Source organism: Astyanax mexicanus, chromosome 24, assembly GCF_023375975.1.
Source record: "Astyanax mexicanus isolate ESR-SI-001 chromosome 24, AstMex3_surface, whole genome shotgun sequence".
NCBI classification, from domain to species: domain Eukaryota; kingdom Metazoa; phylum Chordata; class Actinopteri; order Characiformes; family Acestrorhamphidae; genus Astyanax; species Astyanax mexicanus.
Window position 1 is genome coordinate 6,349,908 of NC_064431.1, and position 27,832 is coordinate 6,377,739.

Below are 27,832 nucleotides of genomic sequence, written 5' to 3' on the forward strand. Positions count from 1 at the left end.
AGAGAGACAGAAAGAGAGAGAGCCCGACAGAAGAAGAGAACAAGATAGAAAGACAAAGAGAGAGAGAACGACATAGAAAGAAAGGGACAGACAGAGATAAAGATACAGACAGACAGGCATAGAGAAAAAAAAGGTAGAGACAGACAGAGAGAAAGACAGAAAGAGAGAGAGCCCAAAAGAAGAGAGCAAGTTAGAAAGACAGAGAGAGCAAGGGACAGAGAGAGATAGAGACAGACAGATGGAGCACGAGAGAGAGACAGAGAAAGCGAGGTAGAACAACAGACAGACAGAGAGACCGAGAAAGAGAGCGACAGACAGAGAGACGGAGGCTGATGGAGAGACAGTGAGCGAGATAAAGAGACAGACAGAGATAGAGAGAGCCTGATGAAGAGAGAGAGACAGACAGAGACAACAGACAGAAAGCAACAGAGAGACAGAAAGAGAGAGAGAGAGCAAGAAAGAGATGGCGACACAGACAGAGAGAAAGAGCGCGAGATAAAGAGAAAGAAAGAGAGAGAGACTGATGGAGAGATATAGAGCGCGAGAGAGAGTGAGAGAGTTTAACTTCCTGTTTTTTTTGCAGCACAAAACACTGCACTGGGGTGGGATTAGCAGTAACTCTGCTGGGTTTAGTGCTGTTCTCTGGTCTATATGACTGACCAGCGGCTGTTTTACGCGTTAAATCGCGATAAATTCTATATTCGTGGATGGATTTAATCTGGGAGGTAAGCGCGAATGACTGACTGCAGTGTTCCCAACTACTGTACTGTACTGCACTGTGAGCTGCTGACAGGCTAGCTGGAAAGGTGGCTAGCAGGCGTTAGCTTACAGGCTAAGCTAAGCTTCTTTTGATATGGTTAGGCTAGCATGCTAACGCTAGCTGTTCTGTGGGTTTTGTATGAATTGTTCGAAAACCTTTTCAGGGCTGTGCGTTAAGTCTATAACTAGAAATTTAGCGTTAAATTAATGCTAACTGACAAGAGTTTGCTGTATTGTAACGTTACAGAATGGAGTAGGTTAGCAGGCTAATGCTGCTAATGTTAGCTAAACTGGCTAAATAGGTTAGAACATTAGCTACGCTAGCTAACCAGTTAACTACATAAATAATCTGTTATAGCTAGTTAGTTAACTAAAATGTTGGTAAAAACAAGCTTACTGCATTGTTTTGTGCTTGTTTCTGCACAATTCCAGTTTTAATCTGAAGTCTGGAGTATTTTAGGTCTTCCCTGCTAACAGTTAAATGTGTTTTAGTTCAGAAATCCAGAAATGTGTTTTAAGAGTTCAGAAATCCATATTTGGTGGAATAACCCTGGTTTTTAATTACAGTTTTCATGCATCTTGGCATGTTCTCCTCCACGCGTCTTACACACTGCTTTTGTATAACTTTAATTTGGTAAAATCCAGGAAAAACAGCATCATTAAGTGGTCTTTTATTTTTTTCCCAGGGCTGTATATATATACATTCTCTGTAAAAATGCAGCAGCCACGATCTGTAGCCAATTCATTAGGAGCACTGTACGGCTGCTACACAATTAATCTAATATTATTGAAACAGAAATATCAGTCCAAATGTTTATGAAATGTTACCTCCTTTTTTTCTGCCACCAAAGCCCTCAAATCTACTCCTGGCCATTTTCACTGTACTCACAGTCTTTTGCTTTCATTCTGCCGTAAAAGTGACACAAATTGTAATCTGGCCAATTAGCTTTGCGTTGCAATGTATCGAATATGTGTCATATTTCAGTAACAGATCGGATTTTAAAATGTCAGATTTTGTGTGTTTTTGCTGTTTACACTGCTACACAAACTGTGTATCTGTGTCACATATGATGCCTTCTGGGCACAGAGTGGTCCAGCGGTCTAAGCGCTGCCATGTGATTGGGAGATTGCTAGTTAGAATCCCGGTCATGCAGCTTGCCATCAGCTGCCTGAGCCCTGAGGGAGCACAAGTGGCCTTGCTCCTAGGGTGATGTTGATCAGCACAAGGTGTCTGTGAGCTGATGTATCACAACCAAGTCACTGCGCTTTCCTCTGAGCACGCTGTGATGCTACTCGTTCAATGCTGCATCAGCAGCAGTTCTAAAAGAGGCATGCATGTGTCTGAGGATGCATGTCTTTACCCTCCTTAGGTTGTGGCATCACTTGTAATGAGGGGATATATAGCTGAATAGCAGCTACAGTGGCTGCGACAGTTGGCCTAGCTAAATTGGGGAGAACAATGGGGTAAATAATGAAAAAAGAGGCCTTCTGTAAAATATTCTACATTTATGGTGCCACAAGAAAAAGATGGTAGGCATGGCACTAGAGATTCATTTGAAAAGACATGATGTATTAATATATTGTTGATAATAATATATTGGTGTAATCCAACCTATAAGGCCATGTGGAATGATGTAAAATTTTCTTTGCTGAATTTGCTTGAGGTAATAATAATAAAAAAAATCATATATATAAAAATACTGATTATATCAGCTTATGGCCTACATTTCATACCAGCTTTGTATAATCATAAATACAGACTGTGGTCTTTAAAAGTCAATGATCCAGCATGTCACAATATTAATAATTAGTAAATGCACCAAAATGAGACTTTTGGCGTGAATTAGAATTTGTATAAAGTTTTCATGTTCAATTTAAATTGTCATGCATGATTTTGCACATTCTGAAAAGTGGTCATGTACTGTGCATCTTGTGATTGTGTACATCCAGATTGTGATGTTGATGCTGAAATTAGATATGTTGTGGCCCTAATATGTTTACTAAAACTAATTCCACTGATTATGTAAGTATAGATACAAGATACACTATATTGCCAAAAATATTTACAGACTAACTGGTATTCCTTTTTCTGTCTGGGTTACTGGAGGTGCATGATATGTTTCTCATTTATATAAAACTAATGGAAGTGTCTTATTTTTTCTCAGCTTGTAAAGACAGACAGCTAACAAGTGATCTTTGCTCTTCTGACACATTTTGTTACACCAGTTTCTCTCAGCAGTGTCTGTTTGAGGCTTATATCTCCACCCACATGTTGAAGTAATGTTATGCAGGACTCTGTCTGAGGGAGGGGTGAGGAGATGCCATCCTCTCTTCTACTGTCTGGGCCGAATTCCTCTCATATTTTAAATTTATGAGCATGTTTGTGTTTGACGAATTGCACAAAAGCCATTGTACGTTTGTCAGAGGCTGTTATTTTTTTTAAAATTATTTTTAAGCTGCAGTGACAGACTGAAGTTCACTTTTTTAATAAGAGTTTGATACAGTTTGTAAACAATGAATGTCCCAAGAGGATCTTGCTTTCACTTCCCAGTTTATGAGGTTTGTGTATCAGAACTTATTTAAATCCATTATGCTTTGTCATGTTTTTGGCTTAAGATGTGTGCAACTGCATACTATAAGGGTCACTACCAGTCAAAGTTTTAGAACACCACTGTTTGTTTTTGGTTGTCCAGCAGCAGTGCTGTATAGGGTTGAGTGATATGGCCCTAAAATAATATCACAATATTTCATGGTATTTTCGCGATAACGATACTCTTGGCGATATGAAAAAAACTGAAGAAGAAAAAAAAGCATACACTACTGCAAATAAATGAAAATTAAATGTTATTCTTGCCTGTGATATGATATGGCACACTGAGAGAACTAAGAGATTAAAATAATACAAGAATTTTATCAGATTTGTAACTGAAGTAAATGATCCAGAATGTCATAATACTAATAATGCACTCCAAATATCTCCATATAGGCCTATCCAGGATTTCGGTTTTACGGTGACGGACTCAGTTTCTCCGTGGCTGTGTGTACATGAGGTCAGAGTATGATATCAACGCATGGGCTTGTAAACAGTGTTGTTTTGAATCATTGATTTGTGAACAGATTCACAGAGCGTCTAAACGCCACACATGATAATTCACAAAATATTTTTTTTGGTCAGTGCCAGTTTGGAACTAAGCTATGTTGGAGAAATATATCTGAAAGTTGCAGTATGTTCTTACGGTGAATTTACACTGCTCCGACGCGACAACGCACAGCGACGGATCCCATTCATTTTCAATGGGAAGCGCCGCCTCCGTCAGACGCAGTTGCGCGGTGCATCATGGGTCCGACGCGTCGAGAGCGGGGGATGCGATGAAAAGTTGAGCCGAGCTGAACTTTATGCAAATGAGTCCGTCCAACGCAATGCGTCTATCCAATCAGAGAGCAGGTGTTGGCCTGTAACGCGTCCTCAGCGCAGCGCATGAAAACATTTTAGTTCCGCTTTCAAGCGTCCAGAGAAGCCTTTCAGGCTTCCCTGTGCTTTATAAAATCCCTGCTGATTCACAGGGACTCTGTCAGCGAGGAGAAAGGCTGCTGTGATTGTTGGGGTCTCTGGTGGGCTTTTAAAATGTTAATATGTAATTTAATTGGAAAAGTTTGCTTTTTTCAGCTTATATACTGTTCACTAGACAGTGTAATAAAGCTCATTCAAACATTTATATCTATAAAGACACATTTATAGTTATTAATTATTGGAAATAATAATAGCTTATATAAAAAGCATTTCCCATTTATTAAAATGATTTAATTGGACGACGCAGGGAACGCCTTTGTCATGCCCACATGCGACCGGTTGGAGGGGGGTAGTGCGAAATTCACCGTTACTATTTACAATAATATGGTTTCCCATCTCATCAACAAGCTTCGTTCTTGTACTGAAACCCCAAAGGAGAAATTTAAGGGTTAATGGCTGCTCTCTCACTCTAACCATGGTCACCAAATGACCAAACACAACAGCTTACATATGTTCTCACTAAATATCAGAACCTTCTACTAGGGGTGCGCAATATTATATCGTATACAATATATCGTGACACAGAAATATCATGATATTAAAAATCCATATCGTGATAATAGGGCTGTTCTGTCTTAAAAGTAGTCTATTATTTACTGTGAAGCTTTAGGTGTATTTATTGTATAACTGTTTTAGTTTGCAGTATATATGCATGCACTTAATATTCTGCAATATTATTTGCTGCATTATATTATTTTATGCTATATTATTTATTTTGCCACATTATGATTATACTGTTATACTATTATACTATACTTCTGAAATGAATGAATTATTTTAGTTTTCCTATATCGCCAAGTATATCGTTATCGCAAAAATACCCTAAAATATCGTGATGTTATTTTAGAGCCATATCGCCCACCCCTACCTTCTACATTTACATATTTTGCTTCCCAGCACTGTATGTATACAGTATATACCAGCACTATTGAAATGTGTTGGCATCATCCCACAGTTTCCATGTCAGTGGCTAGTGCACTAATGCTCAGTATATTAGTGATGTTCAATATAGGGTTATATTTTTCTACAATTCTGGCCGCTCTCCAGCTCAGTCTTGTACTGTTCTGTCTCAGTTTCAGCACTGCTATTTTTATGTGTTGTATCTCCGTCAGACGGTGTGTGGGAGACTCTCTCTGTTTGTGTGCGGCTTCCAGCTGAGCGTATGGGGCGAGTCCAGGCCGATTTGGTTTTTCTTTAAGCCGCTTACTCACACAGACACAGCAACAAGGCTGCAAGCTTCTAGCACTTCCACAGGATTTGGCTGAAGTCAATACAATTTGGGCTTTTAATGCGGCGTGAGGTTTTTATTCTTTGTACAGCAGGTCAGTGTGAACACAAAAGCCTCATTATTAACATGTTGGGCTGATCAGAGCAGGCCTGCACTTCATTATTGCTGCTTTTTTGGCCTTTGTTTCACTTTGGTTTCATCATTTTAGCACCTTTTTAATCAGGGTGCTAATTGTGTAGGCTTTTGTAGGCTGAATGGTGGGGCTTAATGATGAGTGTAACGATGTTTATCTAGACCACCTTGAATTTTTAATCATGTTACAGAGGTGAGTAAGGTGAGTTGATCTTAAGAAGTCTTGCCCAGAGACTCTTACTGGTATAGGCTGGTGTGTTTGTATGGGCAGCCAATCAGACAGAAGATCCCAGAATATTTTGGTGCTGTCTGACAAAATGTATGCATCTCCATTCTTGTTTTTTTACTTTTTGACTTAATTTTAATCTGGCACTTGTAGGCATGTAACAATAATTACATCCACAGTTATTGATTCTCGTTTAATGATATGAACATAAGATGGAAAGCTCGATCAGCTACGTATCTTGATCTTGAGAGCCGATCAGTTCATATTCGGGAGCTGAGGTTTACAGCAGCACTTTATGGTTCACTGGCTTCAGGGAGCTGCAGTTCCTTGTTCCACTAGATGAAACTCTGGAGCACAGCTCCTGACACTCTGCAAGGCCAGGGCTGAAGGCTCAGCTCGCTTTGGCCGGAGATGTTTTTATTTTCTGTGCTTTATTTTTGTGGAGTGTGTTAAATTTGAGGAGAAAAAAGAATAAAGGCTTTTAACACCACTAACAAGATAATACCACTCTCAACAGTCAATCTTTCAGCCCATATAGTGAGTAGCAGAGCTAACAAACACCACTAACCACATAAAACGCAAACGTTGTTGCACTGGATAAGCATCTCTTTACAGCTGTGTTTCTATTTTAAGCTCCCCAGTCTTGTATTTACGGGGGATTGAGCTTAGTTGGTGGTTTGCAGTGTTTTTAATGTGGATGATTGTGAAAACAATTAAAGTAAGGAGCACCTCCCTTCCCTGTTCTTGCACTTATGGCATCTAAATAACCAAAATCTGTTTAAAACAGCAAAACTTTAATCAAATCTTGGATTATTCTACAATCCAGAACATTTTAAAATAATGAATAACCACTGAATTAAGGTGTGTTCAAATTGTGACTGGCACTGTATATCAACGTTAATCAATGTTATACATTGGATATTGAGACATGACATTTATGTGCAGTTCATTGTGTAATGCTGTGTTTTCTTTATATCTCCTAGAGGAGAGCATGGACAGCTCAGTGACCCTGTGGCAGTTCCTGCTCCAGCTCCTTTTGGACCCCAGCAACGACCAGCTCATCTGCTGGACCAATGAGGACGGGGAGTTCAAGCTGCTGCAGGCGGAGGAGGTGGCCAAGCTGTGGGGTGCTCGCAAAAACAAACCCAGCATGAACTACGATAAACTGAGCCGGGCTCTGCGCTACTACTACGACAAGGTTGTAGTACTGTAGCTTTCCCGTTTATCGTGTTAAAACAAGCTATGTGGGACGAACCACTAAGTAATATCTTCCTGGTTTACCGGAACACTCATGGTTCCTCTGTTTAATGCTGTCTGGCTAGCTTTAGTGGAAATCTGGAAATCTAAGCTTACTGTAGATAAACGGAAGCATTTTACTCACCCAAATAAAGAGTTTTTAGGAGAGAAATCTGTGTAAATTAACATCCAGCACTCGTTTCACTTTAAAAAATAATGTGACTTATAATCCAGTGTGCCTAATAGTGTGAATAATACAGTATGTGTGTATGACCGTATTCAAAGGTATGGATTGGCAGCCAGATATGGAAAGGCACTGTGTAATTTCATTAGTTCATACATTAATAATCAAAAGGAATGATCTCGTTGATGTTAAGCGTGGCATGATTGGTAATGACAGAAGAGAAAAACAGGAATCCAATCTTAGTTTTTAAGTCAGTTGTTCTCCATCATTTACAGGACAGAAACATAGTTTATGTGAAAAGTCAACAGAAAATGGTCAGACTGGTTGGAGCTAACAGAGAGGCTACAGTAACTCAGATAACTACTCATTATAAATGTGGCAAGCTGGAAAGCGTCTCAAAATGCTAGGGATGCACTAAAATTAACATTTTTTGGCATTCTAAGTCGTTCTAATTTAAATTTGTCTCCTCGGTTATATTCAAGTCACAGCTAAGATTACTATCCTTCATCCCTACTGAATGCATAGCATTTGTTTGACCTTGAGAGCTATGGGCTACAGCAGCAGCAGACTTTATAAAGTGTTTCTAATAGAGTGCTTTGTGAGTGTACATTGCAATCTGTTACAGTGACGTAACTTTATAAAGATAAGTAGTACTGTAGAGACCTGCATCTTGTGTTTGGCAATGGCGTCTCCCTGTTCTTTGGCAGTTTTCCAGCTCTGTCTTATGCCGCTGAACATGCACTAGAAGCGTGTTTTATTACTGGGGCAGTTTGAGAGTTTATGGTAGTGGTGGAATATGGTGGAAGTTGCATGGGCAGGTTTGTTGAGTGGTTCTCTTTTGTTATTACTTTTTTAAAGCTAGAGACCATTTTTGCAGTGCAGAAAGTGTTGCGTTTCCACGGCCGTAACCAAGCTACCACTTGCCACAGTTCAACTTTGTACAACTTTGCCCGTGCAGCAAGTGGTGCCGCAGCAGGAAACGCATGATGTAAACTTATGTAACCAAAAGAAAATTTGTAGTTTAAACCACAAAAAAAAAAACATATTAACAATTAGTGAATCCCCTAAGATGTATAACACTCCCCTACTTCCTCATGTGGAGATAACAGGAGAAAGACCAGAATCAGAGCTTTATTCTGACGTTGAAACACATTCATGTCTACAGATGCTGTAGATCTGAACCACAAACACACACACACACAAAAAAAATCTGAGCATTCAAATCCATTCATAAAATAATTGAATTACAGAAAGGGACAAAAAACTCTCAGAACTCAAAACTCTCAGAAAAAAAAAGCTTAGAACTCATTCCCACACAGACACATGTGCGGCAACCAATCAGGCACAGCGTACTCTTAACCGGAAACGACTGCCCACCTGGAGGACTGGCAGCATAGCCCTTTTGAATATAATTCTCTAATACTAATACTGTATTTTGAAGAATAATATATTAATGCACATTGGAATTTGGAATTTGTCATTCATAAACTGATTTAAGCCAAGAAACCAAGAAAATTATAAGAACATCCATTTTATTACTTTAATGCCTTGTCTTCCACGATAACATATTGCAAATTGGTATACATTTTTGGTCATACTGCCCAGCACTACCAGCAACTGCTAAAAAAACATAAGCACATCGTTGTTATCCGTGTGCGTTTAGAGTACAGTCCATCCCTGTACTCTAGTGAAAGCCTGAACATCGGTAAAAATAGCTACAGGCACTGCTGTTTGTGGTTTGCAGTGATGAGTAGGTGGTGTTTGGGAGAGTAGGTTGCTGGAAGACGAAGTTTTTGCCCTCTGTCATTTTCCTAAGGTAATTAAATGTATTCTTTAGGTGTGAAAAAGGGTAATTGCCCCCTCTAGTAAACAACTTAATTATAGGGATAATTAACAGACAGCTGTTGGTCTACTTTAGCAATCAGGTGTAATTTGGATCAGTTCTGCCTTGTTTGAGTTTGACTTTGTCGCTTATCTTTAGAGTTTGCAACTTAGAGGAATGTCTTGCATGAACTATTTTAAATGTAATTTTTTCCCTTCAACAAAACTTGAAAAAATAATTATGAAATAAGCCTGGTCTCGGACTGCACAGGATTTTGAATGAGTTTTGAAACCGGTGAATTAAAGCAGGACTGTTGTAGATTTGGTATTTCTTGCTCCTTGTCTCTCCTACAGTAAGGAAGTGTTGTTTAATGCTTTGAGCCACCACTGAAGGATACGCTTTACACACGCATTTCTGGACAAGCTGACCGAAACATGGATTTATATTATTTGATTTTCGATTTTCTTTTTTCTTTTTTATAGCATAGTCTATGGTCAGTCATTGGTTTGATTCATCAAATTTACAATATCTTATTTCAAAAGGTGGGCTTGATATAAGTGATGCAAAGTGATACAAGTGATCTGTAATACACCACATTAGGCACTAATGGTCAAATTTTGACCATTTGCGTAGTGTGCTGCGCCATATGCGGGAGGGATTGTCGACCCTCTTTTTGACTTTGATGCTCGAGACCATGACATAATTTAGATCGATTTCAATGAAATATCGAAATCGTGACACCCCTAGAAAACAGTGATGTTTTAAAGCAATGCTTTTTGTAAATTTGCTGCTTGTAATTATTGTAATGCTGTAATGTGTTTTACTGAGTTAATAAACACTTACTTCATAGATAAGAAGCTTTTTCTTACTTTAAAAATTCCCACAGGTGCTTAAACATTTGCACAATACTGTAATTTATGATTAGGCATAATCCTAGTCTGTTTGGGAAACCAACCCATTGTGATGAACTTTCTAATGAATCTTCTAATGAATCTATCTTTTTTCCCATTCGCAGAACATCATTAAGAAAGTGAATGGCCAGAAGTTCGTGTACCGCTTTGTCTCCTACCCGGATATTCTGAAAGGCGATATCATGGCCAAGGTGGACGGGCCTGCAGAGGGGGGCACGGGGAGCTCCTCCCTTCCACTGCCTGACAAAAACACCAGCACAACAGACAACAAAGAAATCAAAGCAGCAGGAGAGCGGGGAAACGGAGCTCTCGGCCTGCCGAAACCTTCTAGTCGGAATGACTACATCCACTCAGGTCTGTACACCTCCTTCACCCTGACCTCCCTGCAGTCCGGAACACAGCTTTTCAAGTCCATCAAAATGGAAAACCCTGGAGAGAAGCTGGCTGAGAAGAAAGCCGGCCTTGAGGCTTCTCCGCAGCCCTCACAGCCGCCCTCGGTCATCAAATTCGGCACCGCTCCTCCAAGCAGAGCTCTTCAGCAGGCTTCAGAGAAGACGTCCCTGCCCGTGCACCCCCTCCAAGCCCCGCTCCCCGTATCAGAGATTGAGAGCAAGCAGCAGGCCGGCCAGCACGTGGTGTGCTCGCTTGAAGTGGTGGCTGGAACGGAGACGGCCCCGGCAGCTTTCCGCCTTTCAGGGATCTCCCCTTCGCTGCCCTGCCGCTCGCCTTCCCCCAGCACCCTGCAGGACTCTCAGGAGCTGGTGATCGACACCGACATCGAGTCCATCTCCTCCCAGCCCTCTGAGCTCCAGCTGCAGGTGCAAAATCTCAAAGCACTCAAAGCACTTAAAGCAACAGAAATTAAAAATAGAAATTTGTAATGGTGGGACAATATCAATATTTTTACTGAACTTTTTGCGATCTAAACTCCTCAAGACTCCTCCCTCACTGCTTAATTTCTCCACATGGTGGCGCTAATCAAATGAATAGGGTAAATCTATTAGAGGTGGAGATTATTGGTTATCAAATTCTGTGAAACTGAAATAAATAAGTTTATAATTCCTGGTATTTGCTAATTTAGGAGTATTTTATTTGATCCTCTTCAGTAACACAGATGTCGTAGTAAAGTATCGTAGAGAATTATCTTGTATATATATTTCGAATATCTTTCGAATTATCGTGGGCAAGGTATCGTGAGATTCCAACTCTACTTAAAAGAAACACTTTTTTACTGCAGTTTTCACAAAGAGTCTAACTTTCACCAGTTTTTCATTGTTTGGGATTTGTTTAAATTACAAGGAAAATGTTTAACTTGTATTTAGACAGTGTTTAAAAAAAAAAAACTCAATTTGATGAGATCAGTCTTTATTTAAATGACCTAAAATCGATTTATCCAAACCTGAGATTGATTGTTGCAATTAGCCTGTTTTGGACAAAAGCATAGCAAATCTCCATTCAAAATACTGTGTAGATACTGTATTAGTCCAAGACTGTACACAATGAATCTATAACATGTACACTGTTATAACGTTTAGTTTTATGAGAGTCTTTTTTTCATATCCGAACAAACCCTGTTATTCTAACTCAAATTAGAAATCAAATTGAATTTGGACCTTGTGAATTTAAAATTGAATCAGTTCTAGTTGCCTTAAAGGGAAAAGAAAAGTTAAAAGAAAAGTCTTAATATACAGTACTTGTCAAACGTTTTTACACACCTTCTCATTCAGGCCAAAACCCAGGCCATGAGTAGCCCCAAAGAGCCTTTTTCTTGGGGTTCATTTTGTCAGTTAGTGTCAATTGAATATATAATTGTGTGGATATTTATGTATGTAATTTTGTGCATAGTAGCTATTTCTGCAAAGTATTAAATAATCAACTTCTTATCCAAAATATTTATCAAATAGTTCAATATCTAGGCAGGAGAAAATACTATTTAAATTGTGATGAGTTCTGTGTGTTAACCTTCTGAATGTTTCTGTGCTCAGGTGTCCAGTGATACTATCCACACCTCAGAGTCAGAGATGTCGCTGTCTCCAGCTCGCAGCCTGAGTGGCAAGTCCAAAAAGCCCAAAGTTCTGGAGCTGAGGCCCACGCTGCTGGTGACAAGCTCAGACATGAGCCCCCTTACTCTCTCCAGCCCCTCGCTGCCCACAGCCTTCCTGCAGGTCAGTTCACTCATTCTGTAGAAGACATGGTTTTCCATGCTGTAGAATTAAAATTAGTTTCTTTGATTATACCAAATTGAAAACCTCTGGAATATAATCAAGAGGAAGATGGATGATCACAAACCATCAAACTAAGATGAACTGCTTGAATTTTTGCACCAGGAGTAAAGGCATAAAGTTATCCAAAAGCAGTGTGTAAGACTGGTGGAGGAGAACATGTCAAGATGCATGATAACATATATGCATAAAACTGATTATAAAACAGGGTTATTCCACCAAATATTGATTTCTGAATTCTTAAAACTTTATAAATATAAACTTGTTTTCTTTGCATTATTTGAGATCTGCAAATAAATGCTCTATTTATTATTTGGAATTTGGGAGATTGTTGTCTGTAGTTTTTAGAATAAAACAACAATGTTCATTTTACTCAAACATAAACGTATAAATAGCAAAATCAGAAAAACTGATTCAGAAACTGAAGTGGTCTCTATTTTTTTTCCCAGAGCTGTATCTACATACATAGATACATACATACATTACATTACCAGTCAAAAGTTTTAGAACACCCCTATTCTTCTGCTTCATCTGTAATTTCTCTTTTAATTTTCCTTAAAGTCTGTGGCAGTTTACTGTACACTGGATGATGTACCATTTCCAGTTATTGAATGGACTTGAAGAGATTTAATGGCAAAAATAAAGGGAAAAAATGGGGGTGTTCTAATACATTTGAGCAGTAGTTTATATAAACTAGCATATACTTCATTATAGGCTATAAATAACTGATAATATTCAGTAACTACTAAGTGCTATGTGTAATAAGAATGAAGTATTAATATAAGCCTGCGGTTTAAATGATTAATCCCATCTGCTGACAGATTTCAAATGAAGAAATTGAAAATTCCAGGAACACCTGCGCTTTTCTGAGGGGCTTGGCTAACAGTGTTGTAAACCTTTCCTCAGACACTAGATGGCAGTAACACATCAGTTACGAGGCTTGTTTTCCTCAGGATTTGAAAGCCCCCTGTGGATGGGTACTTACATAGATGGGGTCATATGATGAAATTTGGCTGAATGTAACTTTGATGGATGACCTCATTAAGGCGGAATAATGCCTGCTTTTATGAGCAGCTATACGCTCAGCTACGGAGGATGATCCTCGGCTGTCTTTCAGCCCCTTCTCCAGTTAGATGACGGATGAGGGAGTGTATTGTCTTTGATTTCTGCAGTGTCACGATGGGAGGAATCCTTAACTTTGAGATGAGCTTGCGTGGACTTTCTCTGCTCTTAGAAATTTGTTCTGGTCTAATCTTCAGCCTAAGGGTGCTTTTACTACATCTACACTGGTTGGAATGGATATTCAGAATTTTCATAGTTTGGTCTGAACCAGAATAGCTTGTGTAAGAGGTGCTGGAGACCACAGTCCAGATTAAAGAACCAAAATGTGGTCCAGCAAAAAGATGTGGTCTTGGTCTGGATCAGTGGTGATTTTAGGATCATCATTTTAGGAATGCAAAGTGGATTTTTTAGCAGATAAAATCAGCATTTTTAATTTTTTTTTATAAACGTTACTCCCACAGCTACATTTTTTTTATTTTCTGGTCTAATTTAAAAAAAAATACTGAAATAAAAACACACTTTTTTATAATGTGTTGAGGGAGGACTGATATTTAGTATTTTCATTCTTAAAATTCTGTTTAATCATATACTTTACAATTTTAACATTTTAACAACATTTAACATTGAACAATTTAACTGCAGAAAAAATTATCAAAGATATATAGATGTAAATATGTGAATTTTTTTTTTTTATATACCAAATTTTTCTGATTTTAAGGTGGACCCAAAATCCTTTAATTTTCCCCAAAATCGATAGTGTGCGTTTCTACCAGTACGGTATTATTAGTAAAGTAATACCTTAGTAGTAAATCCATTCCGCTGAAGTACAGCGTTATAAGGGTGAGTTTTCAGTGAAGTTTCTCCAGCACTAAGGCTGGGTGCAGCATTATTAGCATTAGCTGCTAACCGCGGCGATAGCTCTTTTGCCATTCAGAGCAGAGTTTATTGGACTGTAGTGTGTGTGTTTTCTGTGTTAAAACCAGCTACATGGGAAGAACCGCTATCTCCCTGGGTTACCGAAGCATTCAGAGTTCTTCAGTCTAGCGCTATTGGGCAGCATTTATATCACCCTAGTGTTGTAGTTAGCAGCTAATTTTAAGCGCAGCATTTTTCTGCGCTTAAACTGTGCACTCTCTTCGCCTTTAGACTCTCTGGCATGTTTTTCTGCGCTTAAACTGTGCACTTTCTCCGCTTTTAGACTCTTGGGCCCGTTTTTCTGCTTAAAACTGTGCACTCTCTCCGCTTTTAGACTCTTTGGCCCGTTTCTGACACCTAGCGTTTAAACTTTAAATCTCACATTATAAAAATTTGCTTAACAGCGGGCCAACTTTCATTCTATTTCTAAAAAAAGGAAACGGGCCGCAAATGGCCCGCGGGCCGTAGTTTGGACACCCCTGGCTTAGACCTTATGGCTGTAGGCCTGCACCTGTAGGCTAATGGGTTTAGCTATTAATCTAAAGACACCTCCAGGGCTAAGATAAGCTTTGACTTAGCCGGGACTGATTGCTATGTAAAGCTTGAATGTAAACAAGGGTCAAAACATTATAGCCTGATTGATCATCAACATCACACTAATAAGACCACTGTCATATCAAATTATCAAATTATATAAATAATTGTGTGGACTTTTACTAAATGTACAAATGTACTAAATGTAGATCAGCTTTTCATGGTTGCCAGTTGTGTCTTTCAGCCAATAACATGCAACAAATGTAAAAGTTTGAAAATCAGTTTAATTTCTGACCATGCTGAATGATATCTGCAAATATTATCCTTCATCAGAATGTTTTTTAGCTTTTTATTCATTCGAGCCCCAAGCCATTCCTGAGCTTATTTTTCATTCTTCACATTTAAACTGGCTGTGGTGATGGTATTGCACATCTGGGGACTGAGCAGAATCTGAACTAGAGGAGGGACAGGCACCTTTTTTGGGAAGCATTAAAAATCTTTCCTAAAAAATAGAAACGAATAAGGAACTCAAAATGTTTAATATTATCACGAAACACAAGAAGCATGTTTGTTCCAACAGGTTATAAATAGAGAACTTTAGGGCTCTATGATTTTTAAGATGAAGAAGAAACAGACAGAATTGTGGAATTCAGTCTTAAAAATGGATTTGGGATAAAGGGATGGACATGTGCAAAATTAAACTTAAAATATATTATGTATTATTTATAGTATTTTATATTTTTCGGAATATAAAGTGCACCGGATTAAAAGGCACACTATCAATGAACATCATTAGCATTAGCCGCTAACCACAGCGATGGACATAAATGATAAACGATAAATTATAGGATTTTGGCTCTTTCTCATGAATATGTATACATGCAAACATATCGCCTCTGATTGGTTAAAGATGGACAGCAGTTAGAAATGTTTTAAAATAAAACATTTGTCTTTGCAATGTCATATGTTACTTTACAACATGTGTTATGACTTATTCTTAAAGTCTCTGTAAAATGCCAAAATCCACCGGAGATCCTATTTAAACCCACAGAGGTGGATAGTCCAGGTCTAGAAAGTAACAATCCACGCCTGGGTGGATTTTTACTTTTAACTAGTGTCAATAGAACTGTTCTAAACATACACCTACCTATCTCCATTGTACTTAGCTGGTTGTGTTCCATAGACAAATTCTAACCGTTTGTTCCTTAGCTCTGAATTACTGGGCAAATCACAAAACACTGATGTGATATTTGCACAAATAATACTGGAACGAACTTCCATGCTTTTTCTAGCACTGTTAGCTCCTATCTGACGAGACTGTGTCGCTGCCTAGCTTCAGCGCTGCCTGTGGGCAGTCGCGAGCCAAGGTGGGCGGGGCCATGAATACTAATTCACGGGTAACATAGATAAAGTGCTTTTTCAGATCCACTATTTTTTTATGTTTTCTTTTACTAGCTAATGCAGACAATAGAGGCTGAGGAACAGTTTCATATGCAGCATCATACACATATCATACAAACTCAGAGAGACCTGTTGTGTTTTACAAAAAAATAGAAAAATTGAAGTTTAGCAGAAGGAGACCTTTAAATGGAAAACCCCTAAAATGGACAAAACTCTGAAAATGGAGTTTTGAGTATAAAAATAAAATATTTTTTAAGGGCCCTACTTTTTTTCTGGTTATACATGTAAATATATGTTTTAGACTGTCTATCTCTTTAGTACTGAATCTTACATTTAGAGTTTACAGAGACAAATGCATCTGATAAAAATAATTGCATATAGTATTTGATGTTAAATAGCGCCTCCAATAACCATTGAAGTAAATTCATACTTGCTGATTTATTTTCAATTTTTTTTATTATTTTTTTTTCTAGACGCCCCTACTGCTCACGCCCAGCCCTCTTCTCTCCAACATTCACTTCTGGAGCACGCTCAGTCCCGTCGCCCCTCTCAGCCCTGCCCGTCGCCAGGGGGCGCACACCCTCTTTCAGGTGAGTTCATTTTTCTTTTCTTGTTTTTTTTTTTCTGCCCACCTGCTGTCTTCTGCCTCCTCCTCCTCCTCGTCAGTGTCATTGATCATCTGCTTTATGTCCTCTTATCTCCTCGTTGATTTTTTTATTTATTTATTTATTTTTTTTGCTTTTCAGTTCCCCTCTGTCCTGGGCTCCACCCAGATATCCGTGCCAGTACACAGCCTAGACGGCACCAACACACCAGGACCTCTGTCTCCAGACCCACAGAAGACATAAACAGAGATGAGGACTGCTGGTGTCGGTGGGTTTGTTCGCCTCTACACAAACTGTGTAACGTGTATCGTTCGTCCCCAGCCCCCGGCTGTGTTCTTCTACATTAAGGTGCAGACGCCACCTTAGCCGTGTGCTCGTTGACCAAATTCCGCCCCTCTTTTATGGAAAGGAGGACAAGTATTCAAGATGTTGATTGCTGGTGGTGGAAGCTTCTTTGGGTGTTCAGGACGGGTATATATTCACAGCATCCCTGAAAGGCAATCACAATCAATATCATTGTCTGTGTCATTTGGAGACATACGATCAAAAGGATTACCACATAAACTTCTGTCCTGTTTGGTTGTGGTATTCTTATGAGAACTGCGTTTGGCCTTCAGGGAATCCTCAAACACATTTTTTTATTCTTTCTTTAAAAAAGGGTATATATTATCATAGAAATCAGCGAAGCCTCAATGTTTAAAGAAGACAGTGTCCCTCTCAATCAGGATACTATCATAATTCTTATAGTTCTTATAGTGAAAGTTTGTTGGAAATGACTTCTTATCTGTTTTACTGAGTGCGTATACATGTACGTTCATAATCGGGTTACTGCAGATAATTATAAGATTATATAAGTCTGTTTCATTTGATTAAAGATTAAGAAATCTGAGATACAGAGTGCTGTAGTAATCAGTAGGTCAGTAATTGTGTTTCTCAGTTCTTGCATACTCTTAACCGGAGTATGCCACGACTTCTGGTGCTGGAAATAGATGAGCAGCATTTACCCAGCACACAGGAGAGCCCTGTGAGGCAAATGTTTGCATTTTTAATGTAAAAAAAAAAGATCTGCAGTATGATGTTTTGGTTTTCGTCTAGAGCTGGATGATATGACCAAAATTGATATAAATTTGTTAGTCTTAATCACATTCTTAAAAATTGCTACTTAAATACTAAAATACTTTTATGCATAATATAGTGATTTTTAATTCAGTTTTTGCTGCACATCATCCACTTGAACATTTGGATTTTTACACATTCTCTGTAATTGAAGTATATTTTTGATACAAAAAAAATCACGATATGACCAAATGTCGTCAAATTGGCTAGCCTTAAGTATTTTGTGATTTTATTGGCTGGCTACTAAGCAAAGATCTAATAATTGCCTGACTCAAGTAAACCCTAGTGTTTTCCATTCAAAGTCACATTCAAAGTCGGATTACTGCAGTTATCTGATCATTAAATTAATCATGTAAACGGTGTACTTTGATTTTTTTAGATTGAAGGAAGGTCTTTAAATTAATTTTAAGAAATTAAGAAATTCGATAAGGAGAGGATTTGTCCATCTGTGCATGTGTGAAAACGCACCCTAATAGCATTAGCATTACCCAGCATTACCCGAGTTCAAAAACATGCACACGAAAACTTTGATGTCCTGCAGTAATGAAATTTTGAAATGCATGTAAACGCACTCAATATTCCTCTCAATCAGGATACTAACAGAGTATCCTCATCCTACTTTGTTGTAAAGGAGTTATTGGTTTGTAAAATACTGATTCTCATATGAAATGATAACTGTACTAATGAGGTATCGACAGCACAGACACAAAGTTTAATCACGTATCTCTTCAGATCAGCTGTTTAACCCGTTTTTCGTTATGTCTTTTGCCAAGCCAAACCTTTCCTTCTGTACCTTCTTTGCCTTCTTACTCCGGGTGAATGTGAGCAAACCTTTCCTTACGTCGCACCCGCCGCCATATATATCTACAAGCACCTTGACATTTCTGCCACAGAGCTCGGATCAGTCAGGCGAAAACGCACATAGACACAAACCTAGCTGCACTGACATCATCTCGAGGACTCTTCGAAATCTCTCCAGAATGCCTAGAGATAATAGTGTGTAGTTAAGCTGTGGTGAAGAATGGCCACGATGACTCTAGATGAGGCCTAGATGCTTATTTTTTTATCTAAGGAAGTGCTTTCAAGACTGTTAAAATAGAATATAGAGTATATATATATATATATATATATATATATATAGGAATATAGGTTTTCCTATATTTGAAATTCTTAGGTTTAGGTTAGTTAACTAGCTAAATGAATGTTGGCAGCCAACGTGTGAGATAAAATAATTTAACACAAAAAATAATATCATTTGCAATTCTTCTTCTTTAAAAAAAAAAACCTACCTGTGTTCACTCTGGCAGGTGGCCCTACTGTCTAACTGTTTAAGGGTGTTTTCACACCTGTAGTTTGTATAATTTTCTGGTCCAAATCAGTTGATAAGTTTGTTTATTTGGAGCGTTTTCTCAAACCGTTGGTTTGGTTTGGTTTGGTTTCACACAGGCAAAAACCTAAACGCACTAAAATGCGCCTCAACAAAATACGCAAACACATCTGATTGTCTCTTCTGATTGGTCAGAGCTCTCAGGCGCAGGAGCACGAGAGTTAATACAGCAAGAAGGTTCTGGAGTTCATTTGGAACCGGACCAAGACATCTCCTCTCGTGGGTCTTCTGAGTGCAGTTACTGTTTTCACACCTGCTGAAACAAACCGCACTAAAGCCCTGTCTGGACGGGATTAGTTTCTCAGGGGGACGTCTGTGAAAAATATTTCACACTTCTACTCAGTGATGAAACTCTTGTATCCAGACTGTAAGTGAAAAAACTGGAGGATCAGTGAGGTTTTTTTTTTGGCTTTCTCGGTCACATGACATCACGGCGTTCAGTAGCTCCTCCATTTCCACTCACTGTTTTTTTTTTTTTTTTTACGTGTATCTCTCTAAAAATGTGTACCGAAAGTGTAAAAGGACGTCTGAGAAAAACACGTACATGGTCGTTCTGGACGGGAATAAAATCACAGAAGACTCCCTATAAAATAGGGAATTACGCCAGGACCCCCTGAAAAACTAATCCCGTCCGGATAGGACTAAAGGGTGCAAATGAACCAGAGTTTATTTTAACCGGACCAAATAGTGCTGGTGTGAAAACGCCCTAAGCAGAAGCTGGGGACCTCAGAAGTTCTGCTCCTCCAGAACCGTGGTGCAGCACAACATGAAGCACAAATGTGCAGCAGATTGTTCAAACATAAAACTTAGAACAATACAATAAATAGAACTATAACATGACAGTGGCCCAAATAATTTGTTTGGGCCAACCAGCTTAGAATGTATCTTAAACATATCATAATTCATTTGTAAAACATTGAACAAAAAAAAAAATCTCATAGGAAGCAACAGGTCGTTTGTCACTCTGGCGCTTGCGAGTGTGAATTCAGGGTTAGTAAGTCTTGTAAACTCAAGTAAAACAGAAGTAAAACAAAAAGGAAAATGAAGCCTTACTACATGAAATGTAAAATACTTTTACCTAATTCTACACAACTTTTGTTTGGTGCTTTTACTATGAAACACATCAAGAACAACGTCCTCATTTTCCGCAGCTTGCAGCAGATCTACTGCGCATGTTTAGCTAAGATTAGTGCATTGCTGTTTTCTGTTGCTGAAGTAATTATTTTCCAGTTGGTAAGCAAGCAAATGCCACTCATTAAACTCCTCTGGCATGCGATCAAGTACAGGAAATTGATTTGTGGTTGTTGCACAGTGCACAAAGTCCTACCTCTGAAACTCTAAATTAGGATCTCAGCAAGCCATGATTAAAACTGACAGCACTTACTATGAAATGCAAAACTGGATAAAGGCTACAAGCAGCCTTGACAAAACATTGATATTAGTCATTACAAAGTTTGCAAAAGGCAGCACTTGAGGAGCGGCTCAACTTTCCGCAGTCCTTTTACTGTTGTGCAGTCTAGTGTGGTGGAGAATGCGGGCTGGGAAACAAATGTGAAATAACTAAAAATGGAAAATTGGAAAGTCATTTAGCATCTCACAGATTGGTCTCAGGTATACTTAATGTTTTCCCCATTGTATTTAGCATTTTTCGCACTATAAGGTGCACCTAAAATCCTTAAATTGTCCCAAAAAACGTCAGTGCGCCTTTTAATCCAGTGCGCCTTATGTATGAATTGTACCAGTCAGGTTGTAAGGAGCAGTAAAGCTACTCCGATAAATGACAGAGTAAAAGGGAGTTAGCAGGGTAGCGCTGCTAACCGTGGCTGGCTAGCACTGCTAACCGCAGCTAGTGTTCACCCTTGGACAAAATATTGGAAATCTAAGCTTACCGTAGATAAACGGAAGTTCTTTACTCACCCAAATAAACAGTTTTCAGAAGAGAAATCTGTGTTGATTAACATCCAGCATTCGTTTGTATTCATTTTACACTTATAGTCCAAAAAATATGGTAAATTAACAATGTATTTCTAATATTTCATGCCTACCATTATGTTGGACAGTTTGGTGTTAATGTTTGGTGGATTGGTGCATATTGTACAGTGTGAGTCACGCAGACTGAAAGTTTTTTTTTTTTTTTTTTAAGACCAGAGAATTTAAAACCTCCTTCCCAGAAGTGTTATGTTATTAACCTGCTTAAATCCAACACACTTTTTTTTAATTAGTCATAACTTCCGTCACTCTAATAAAGCACTTTTTGTGCATTTCAAATGCAGCTCGAAGTGCTGAGGAAAAAGAAAAAAAAGACTTTATAACAAAAGCATGGTCGGACACAATTAATGGAAAAATACATAAATGTAATTGGGAAGCCACTGAAATGTAAAAGAAGAAAAGTAATAAAAAGGAAAATGGATAAAAACATAAAAAAAACTGAACAAATCAACTTTAAAGCAGCAAATCCAATAAAACTAATAATAAGGAAAAAAAAAAGAAAAAGAAACTTTTGAGAGGGTACATGTATAAAGGAAGCGGGTTCCAATTTGTGTCTTGTTTGACTTTCTAATATATGAATATTTTTCAAGCCTACGCTTCAGAAGTCGGGAACTCACAGCCGTGCGAATGTGGTGCCTTAACTGAATCGGCTTTCTGCTGCCAAATAAAGACGGGCGAGGAGAAGTATAGGACTGTTTCATGGCCTCTGGTGCTTGTGAGAGCCAAGAACTGAAAGGCATGCATGAGTTGCATGCAAAAGTTTGGGCACATCAGGTTAAAATACTTTACAGGAATGATATTTAAAATCTACAGTGAACCACAATTTCGTACATCGCCACATGATTTATTATTAAATTTATTGTTCTCTGACATCTACTTACTGTTGAAACCAAGTTTAGGGTTAGGGTAGAGAAAAGAACAGGCCCTCCCATGTTTTTTTTTCATAGAATGAAACACTGAGATCCTGTTAATACCTGGTTGGTCACTTTGTGTATCTTGAGTATTAAGATCATATCTTGATAAGGCTAAGGCAGACTTAAATTGCAAGTGAAAACGCACCACTGTTTTGGACACTGTTTTCCCAGCAATAACTGTGATAAACAATATTGCAATTAATTTTAAGACCATTTAAACACACATGCTTTGGATTTCAGTTTGATATGTAAATACTTAAAACTAGGCCTGTCTTGATAATCAATTTAGGGCTTGAACCTTATCACGATCCAAACAGGATACTGCCTGGGAAGAAACTGGAATAATTAAGACTATAAGAGGAAAATCAGTGTTTTATTCAGGGGGAAAAACAGGGTTGTAAATAAGCTTCTACAACAGCACCTGACCATTTTCACAATTACTATTTATATAATAACTTAAAAAAAACAACAACAGAAAAACAACCTAAAAATCTGAAATAAATGCATTCTGTGGTCATTTTAAACTGTAAAGCAGTGAGTTTTCTGTAGGGAATTTTCCCTTTCACTTCTCAACACAGCTTTTATCTTCTGATGCCCAAACTCCTGCACACAACTGTGATGTGATCTGATGCATAGAGTAGGAATATTTTGGAGGTTATGAACTGGCGCTAACTCTTCTGTACATATGCTAACTCCTCTGTTTTAAGGCTCTGTTGAAGCTGGTTAGTGAAATATAGTCCTGTATTGAATACTTCATGCGATTATGGGTTTCTGAAGTGCGTATTTTGGTTGTAATGGACGTTCCTCGTGCTACATTTACCTCGGGATATCTTTTGTGGTTAATTTCCTTTTATTTGTGTCTTTATATTTAGATTGAAACAGTATCATGTGTGGGTGGCGTGTGTGACGATAGTCTAATACCCACCTAGTAGAATGTTTGGTAATGTTGTAATGTTGCTGCAATCTCACTTTAGTGTCCGTTTTAGTTTTAGAAATGTTACTTTTAACATTACTCTAATGTTAGCGTTCTAATTACGCTGTGATGCAAACCATTATTTTTGTCACACGTTTTCAGAACCTTCCTTTAAAGTTACAGGCTCACCTTACTGGAATCTTTTTCGGATGTTCTAAGGCAGGGGTGTCCAAACTTTTTTTGTTGGGGGCCAGAAGTAGAAATATATTTGAAGTCACGGGCCACAGACTCTGTAATAAAACAAATAATGAAATATACCACTTTAAATAGTACTTTTTTTTTCTGATTATTTCATTTACACAACATTTTACTTGATTTACTATCTTTATCTTTGACAGTGTTGTGTAAATTAAGATTTTTCAAATTGATGTTTAATTTCATGATGTCTCTTAATATAAAACTCCTTAATTACGGCAACTTTTAGACTCTTTGGCCCATTTTTCTGTGCTAGAAATGCGCACTCTCTCCGCTTTTAGACTCTTTGGCCGTTTTTCTGCGCTCGAAATGCGCACTCTCTCCGCTTTTAGACTCTTTGGCCCGTATTTCTGCGCAAGAAATGCGCACTCTCTCCACTTTTAGACTCTTTGCCCCGTATTTCTGCGCAAGAAATGCGCACCCTCTCAGCTTTTAGACTCTTTTGCCTCGTTTTTCTGCACTAGAAATGCGCACCCTCTCTGCTTTTAGACTCTTTGGCCCGTTTTTCTGCGCTAGAAATGCAGAGTGAGAAATGTTCTAATAATGGTTTGCATCACACATTTTCAAAACGTTCCTAAAACATTTTTTTTTTACTTTCTGCCAACGTCGCTGCAACAGTTTTCCATAATGTTGGGTATTCATCAAGCTATGAGAATCTAATACTAATGGTGTTGTAATGCAAACCATTAGTCTTATTATTGCATGTTTTTTAAAACAAATATTTCTGTAACGTTGCAGTCTCTTCAAAACGTTGCTAAACATTCTTCTAACGTTCTCTGTCAGCTGGGTATTATCTACGTTCTCTCTCTCGCTGATCTCGGTGTTCCAGAAGCCTGATTATTGAATAATAAGCATTCCTAAGACAGCGCAGCGTTCGGCACCTGATGATTGTTGGTAGGTGGGGCACCGAGTGCCGTTCTTCATGCAGATGTCCAGCCGCTCAGTGCTCTGTGAATGTTAAATATGTTTGTGTGTGTGTGTGTGTGTGTGTTGCACAGTGGGGAAATGATCAGGGTTTTTGCCTCTGTATTGCTGTTAACTTCTCAGCCAGCCACGTCATACTTTTGGGATAAAAAAGTAAAAATCACCCACCTTCTTAAAAAAAAAAAAAAAAGTGGACCTGTTTAACATGTTTGATTTTTTTTACTCTTTTTTTGTTTGTTTGTTTGTTTGTTTTTAAGTCATTTAGTTGTAGCTTTGTCGTATCGTACTGTAATTAATTGAACTGTACTTTTTTTGTTTAATGTTCGGTGGTCTGATTTTACCATTCAGACGGTCTTTCTGAACTTTCATCCCCTTATTCTGTACATTTTTCCTTTCCCTCTTGATCTGATTTAACTGACCCGTGTAGCATTGCCAAATGTATGTAATTTTGTGTCTGTAAAGGTTAATATTTTTAATGTTCTGTTCTGTCTATTAGCACTTATTCCTTTTCTCATTTTTAATTTTTTGTTAAATATGAATCATTGAATTTATCAACCAGCCTATTCCGATGTAAGACTGGATACCTCTGTTTCCCTAGAACTAGAATAAAACACTTAGGAAGGTGGTTCTCGAATCAGTACTCAGGGACCCCTAAACAGACTAGATTTTGTTCTCCAAATGGCACAAGGAAAAAAAAAAAAACCTCAAAATACAAGTTTCAAATGCGTTTTGATGCTCCACTAACTGTAATATACAGCTCTAGAAAAATTATAAAAGAAGAGACCACTTAATGATGCTTTTCCTTGATTTTACCAAATTGAAAATCTCTGGAATATAATCAAGAGGAAGATGGATGATCACAAGCCATCAAACCAAACTGAACTGCTTGAATTTTTGCACCAGGAGTAAAGGCATAAAGTTATCCGAAAGCAGTGTGTAAGACTGGTGGAGGAGAACATGATGCCAAGATGCATGAAAACTGTGATTAAAAACCAGGATTATTCCACCAAATGTAGATTTCTTTGCATTATTTGAGGTCTGAAAGCTCTGCATCTTTTTTGTAATTTCAGCCATTTCTCATTTTCTGCAAATACATGCTCTAAATGATCATATTTTTATCTAGAATGTGGGAGAAATGTTGCCCGTAGTTTAGAATTTAGAATAAAACAGTAAAGTTCTTTTTCCTCAAACATGTACCTATAAATAGCAAAATCAGAGAAACTGATTCAGAAACTGATTTAGAAACTGAAGTGGTCTCTTAATGTTTTCCAGAGCTGTAAATTGAAGCATCTCTATTGTTGTGGTACACTGCTAACTACACACTGTGTAACTTTGGTGAAGCATAAAAAACGTGTGTAAGGAAACAAATGCTGTGATGAGCATCACGTGTATAGAAAACACTATAATATCACTTTGCCTCAGTTCACATGCATCTTTCACTTTTAGTGACCAATTGTAAATCTCCCAGCTTGTCCAGAAATGCATGTGTAACATTTTTCGTCTTTTTAGTGGTGGCTCAATGCGCAAATTACACTCTCTGACTGTAGGGAAGCCAAAGAGCCAAAAAAAATAAAAATAAAAATCCAGATTACTTTTAGAGCTGTGTAAATACATCAAACTGATCTTATTCAATCAGATCAGAAACATTTTTATATATTTTATATGGTTAGTACTGCTATTAATTAAATTTTTTTAGAATTTTTTTCTGTGTAGAAAAATAGAGCGCTGATACATTTGCTACACAGCATTATAGGAGAATTGGTAGTGTTTTTGTTGTGCTGTGATGCACCCTTGAAGAACACTTTACACGTTATACTTTACACATGCTTTTCTGGACAAGCTGAGAGTTACTCAGGATGTTATTTCAGAAAGTGTAAGAAGCATGTGGACTGAGGTGATTGATCATTATTACTAATATTACACTTTTCTCTTGGGTTATGCAGAATTACATAGTTCTTGTGAACGTTTTTTTTTTCTGCTTCACCAGAGTTACATAGTGCAGTATGGAGTTCAGCAAACCTGGAGTAGCAATGATGGAGTTCATATTCATATTCTCCTGATTTACAGGTCTGTGGAGCATCAATTCTTGTTTTTTTTTTTTTTTTTCTTTTTTTTACGCTGATACATGAAGGTAAACTTTTTTTTTTTTCGAGGCTTAAAACTGAACCACAGGGAAAGAGCAAATTATGTGGATCAACTGGGGCTCACTGAGAACCGGGTTTCGTAAACCATTGAATTAGGAAACTATGCACCTAATACTTTTACTGCACAGCGGAAAGATTTTATCAAGCGTTTTTTATATAGAGGAAGGGATTTCTCAGAAATGTACCTATATTTTATGGTTCTTGTATGCGTAATCGAGTCATAAAGTGTCTATTTTTCTTCTAAAGATGACAGTAATTTTACAAGAATGCTCTATATTTTCCTGCAGTTTGGTTTTAAAAACAACACTGCCCCCTAAAGTGTGTGCAATTTTAGATATAATATAGATATAATACAATTAAGAACATAAAAACTAAACATATCATGTTAGAATAAGCCAGCCTGTGTTATAAAATGAAACGAAAAGGTACATTATTTTGACACACATGCTTTTTTTCAGCTTATGTGTTTTGCCTAGTAGTCTGAAGTTTGTGACTCGCAGCTCAAACGTTTACAAAACTGTCGATTGGCGTACATGTTGTACTTAATGTGAATGTTGAAGAGGAGGTAAAATATTAAAGTAAAATCTCTCTCTCTCTCTCTCTCTCTCTCTCTCATTTCAGTGTCTGTGTTTCTGTGTCCTCTGTCTCTTTATTTTGTCTGATACGCTGCATTGAAAAGCTCACTCTGCTGATTTGTGTTAACGTTAGCAGGTTTCACACCTGTACAAACCAGACCAAACCGAACAGGCTGCCGTATCGACCGAGACGCAGAGCCAGGGAGAATCCGCTGACGCCGCAGAGTCCTGCCGGCGGGTTTACCCCGCTCTGCTTCGAGGCCGCGGGTCAGGGACGTGGACGTGGCGGGCGTAGGGTCAGCAGACCTGAAGCAGAACAGCACAATGTGTGGAAGCTTTTTCAGGAAGTTAGTAGGATGTTCATTTTACGACCTCCTGCTCTCAGCTCCAATCTGCTGTGAGGCAGCGGTGCACCGTGGGGAGAGAGAGAGGGGGGGGGGGTCTCTCAATTTTGTTTGGCGAGACTGGATGAAATGAACGAGAGATAAAAACGAAAAAAATAAAAAGCTGGAGATCCTCAAGTGCTGTCATAATCAAATCATCAGCCGTACATACAGTGCCCTGAAATGGAAGCCCATTCTCGCCACCTAAAAAAAAAAAAAAAAATCCAGCACATTATTATTATTATTATTATTATTATTATTGTTATTATTATTATTGTTGTTAGGTAAACTGCTATCTCATTATTTTGAAATAGTAAGTCATTATTTTGAGATACTATCTCATTATTTTGAGATGCTAGTAGACTGTACAGAGACAGAAGCAGGTGAGACAAAGACGCAAAATGTATTCTATCATTAAGCACTA

At 38.1% G+C, this 27,832-nt stretch overlaps 2 protein-coding genes across 2 annotated transcripts in view; one reads left to right on the plus strand and one right to left on the minus strand.

Moving 5' to 3' along the window:
• The window catches only part of cdk18 (cyclin dependent kinase 18), a 548,438-nt gene that overhangs the window by 358,003 nt on the left and 162,603 nt on the right, over window positions 1-27,832 (minus strand). The gene's annotated exons all lie outside the window — the stretch shown is intronic.
• On the plus strand, window positions 104-27,042 carry elk4 (ETS transcription factor ELK4). Its single transcript, XM_007251404.4, has 6 exons — window positions 104-725; window positions 6,900-7,114; window positions 10,174-10,887; window positions 12,055-12,234; window positions 16,677-16,793; window positions 16,950-27,042. Exons 2-6 carry the CDS (start codon window positions 6,908-6,910, stop codon window positions 17,049-17,051), a joined length of 1,320 nt encoding a protein of 439 aa, XP_007251466.3. The 5' UTR covers window positions 104-725; window positions 6,900-6,907; the 3' UTR covers window positions 17,052-27,042.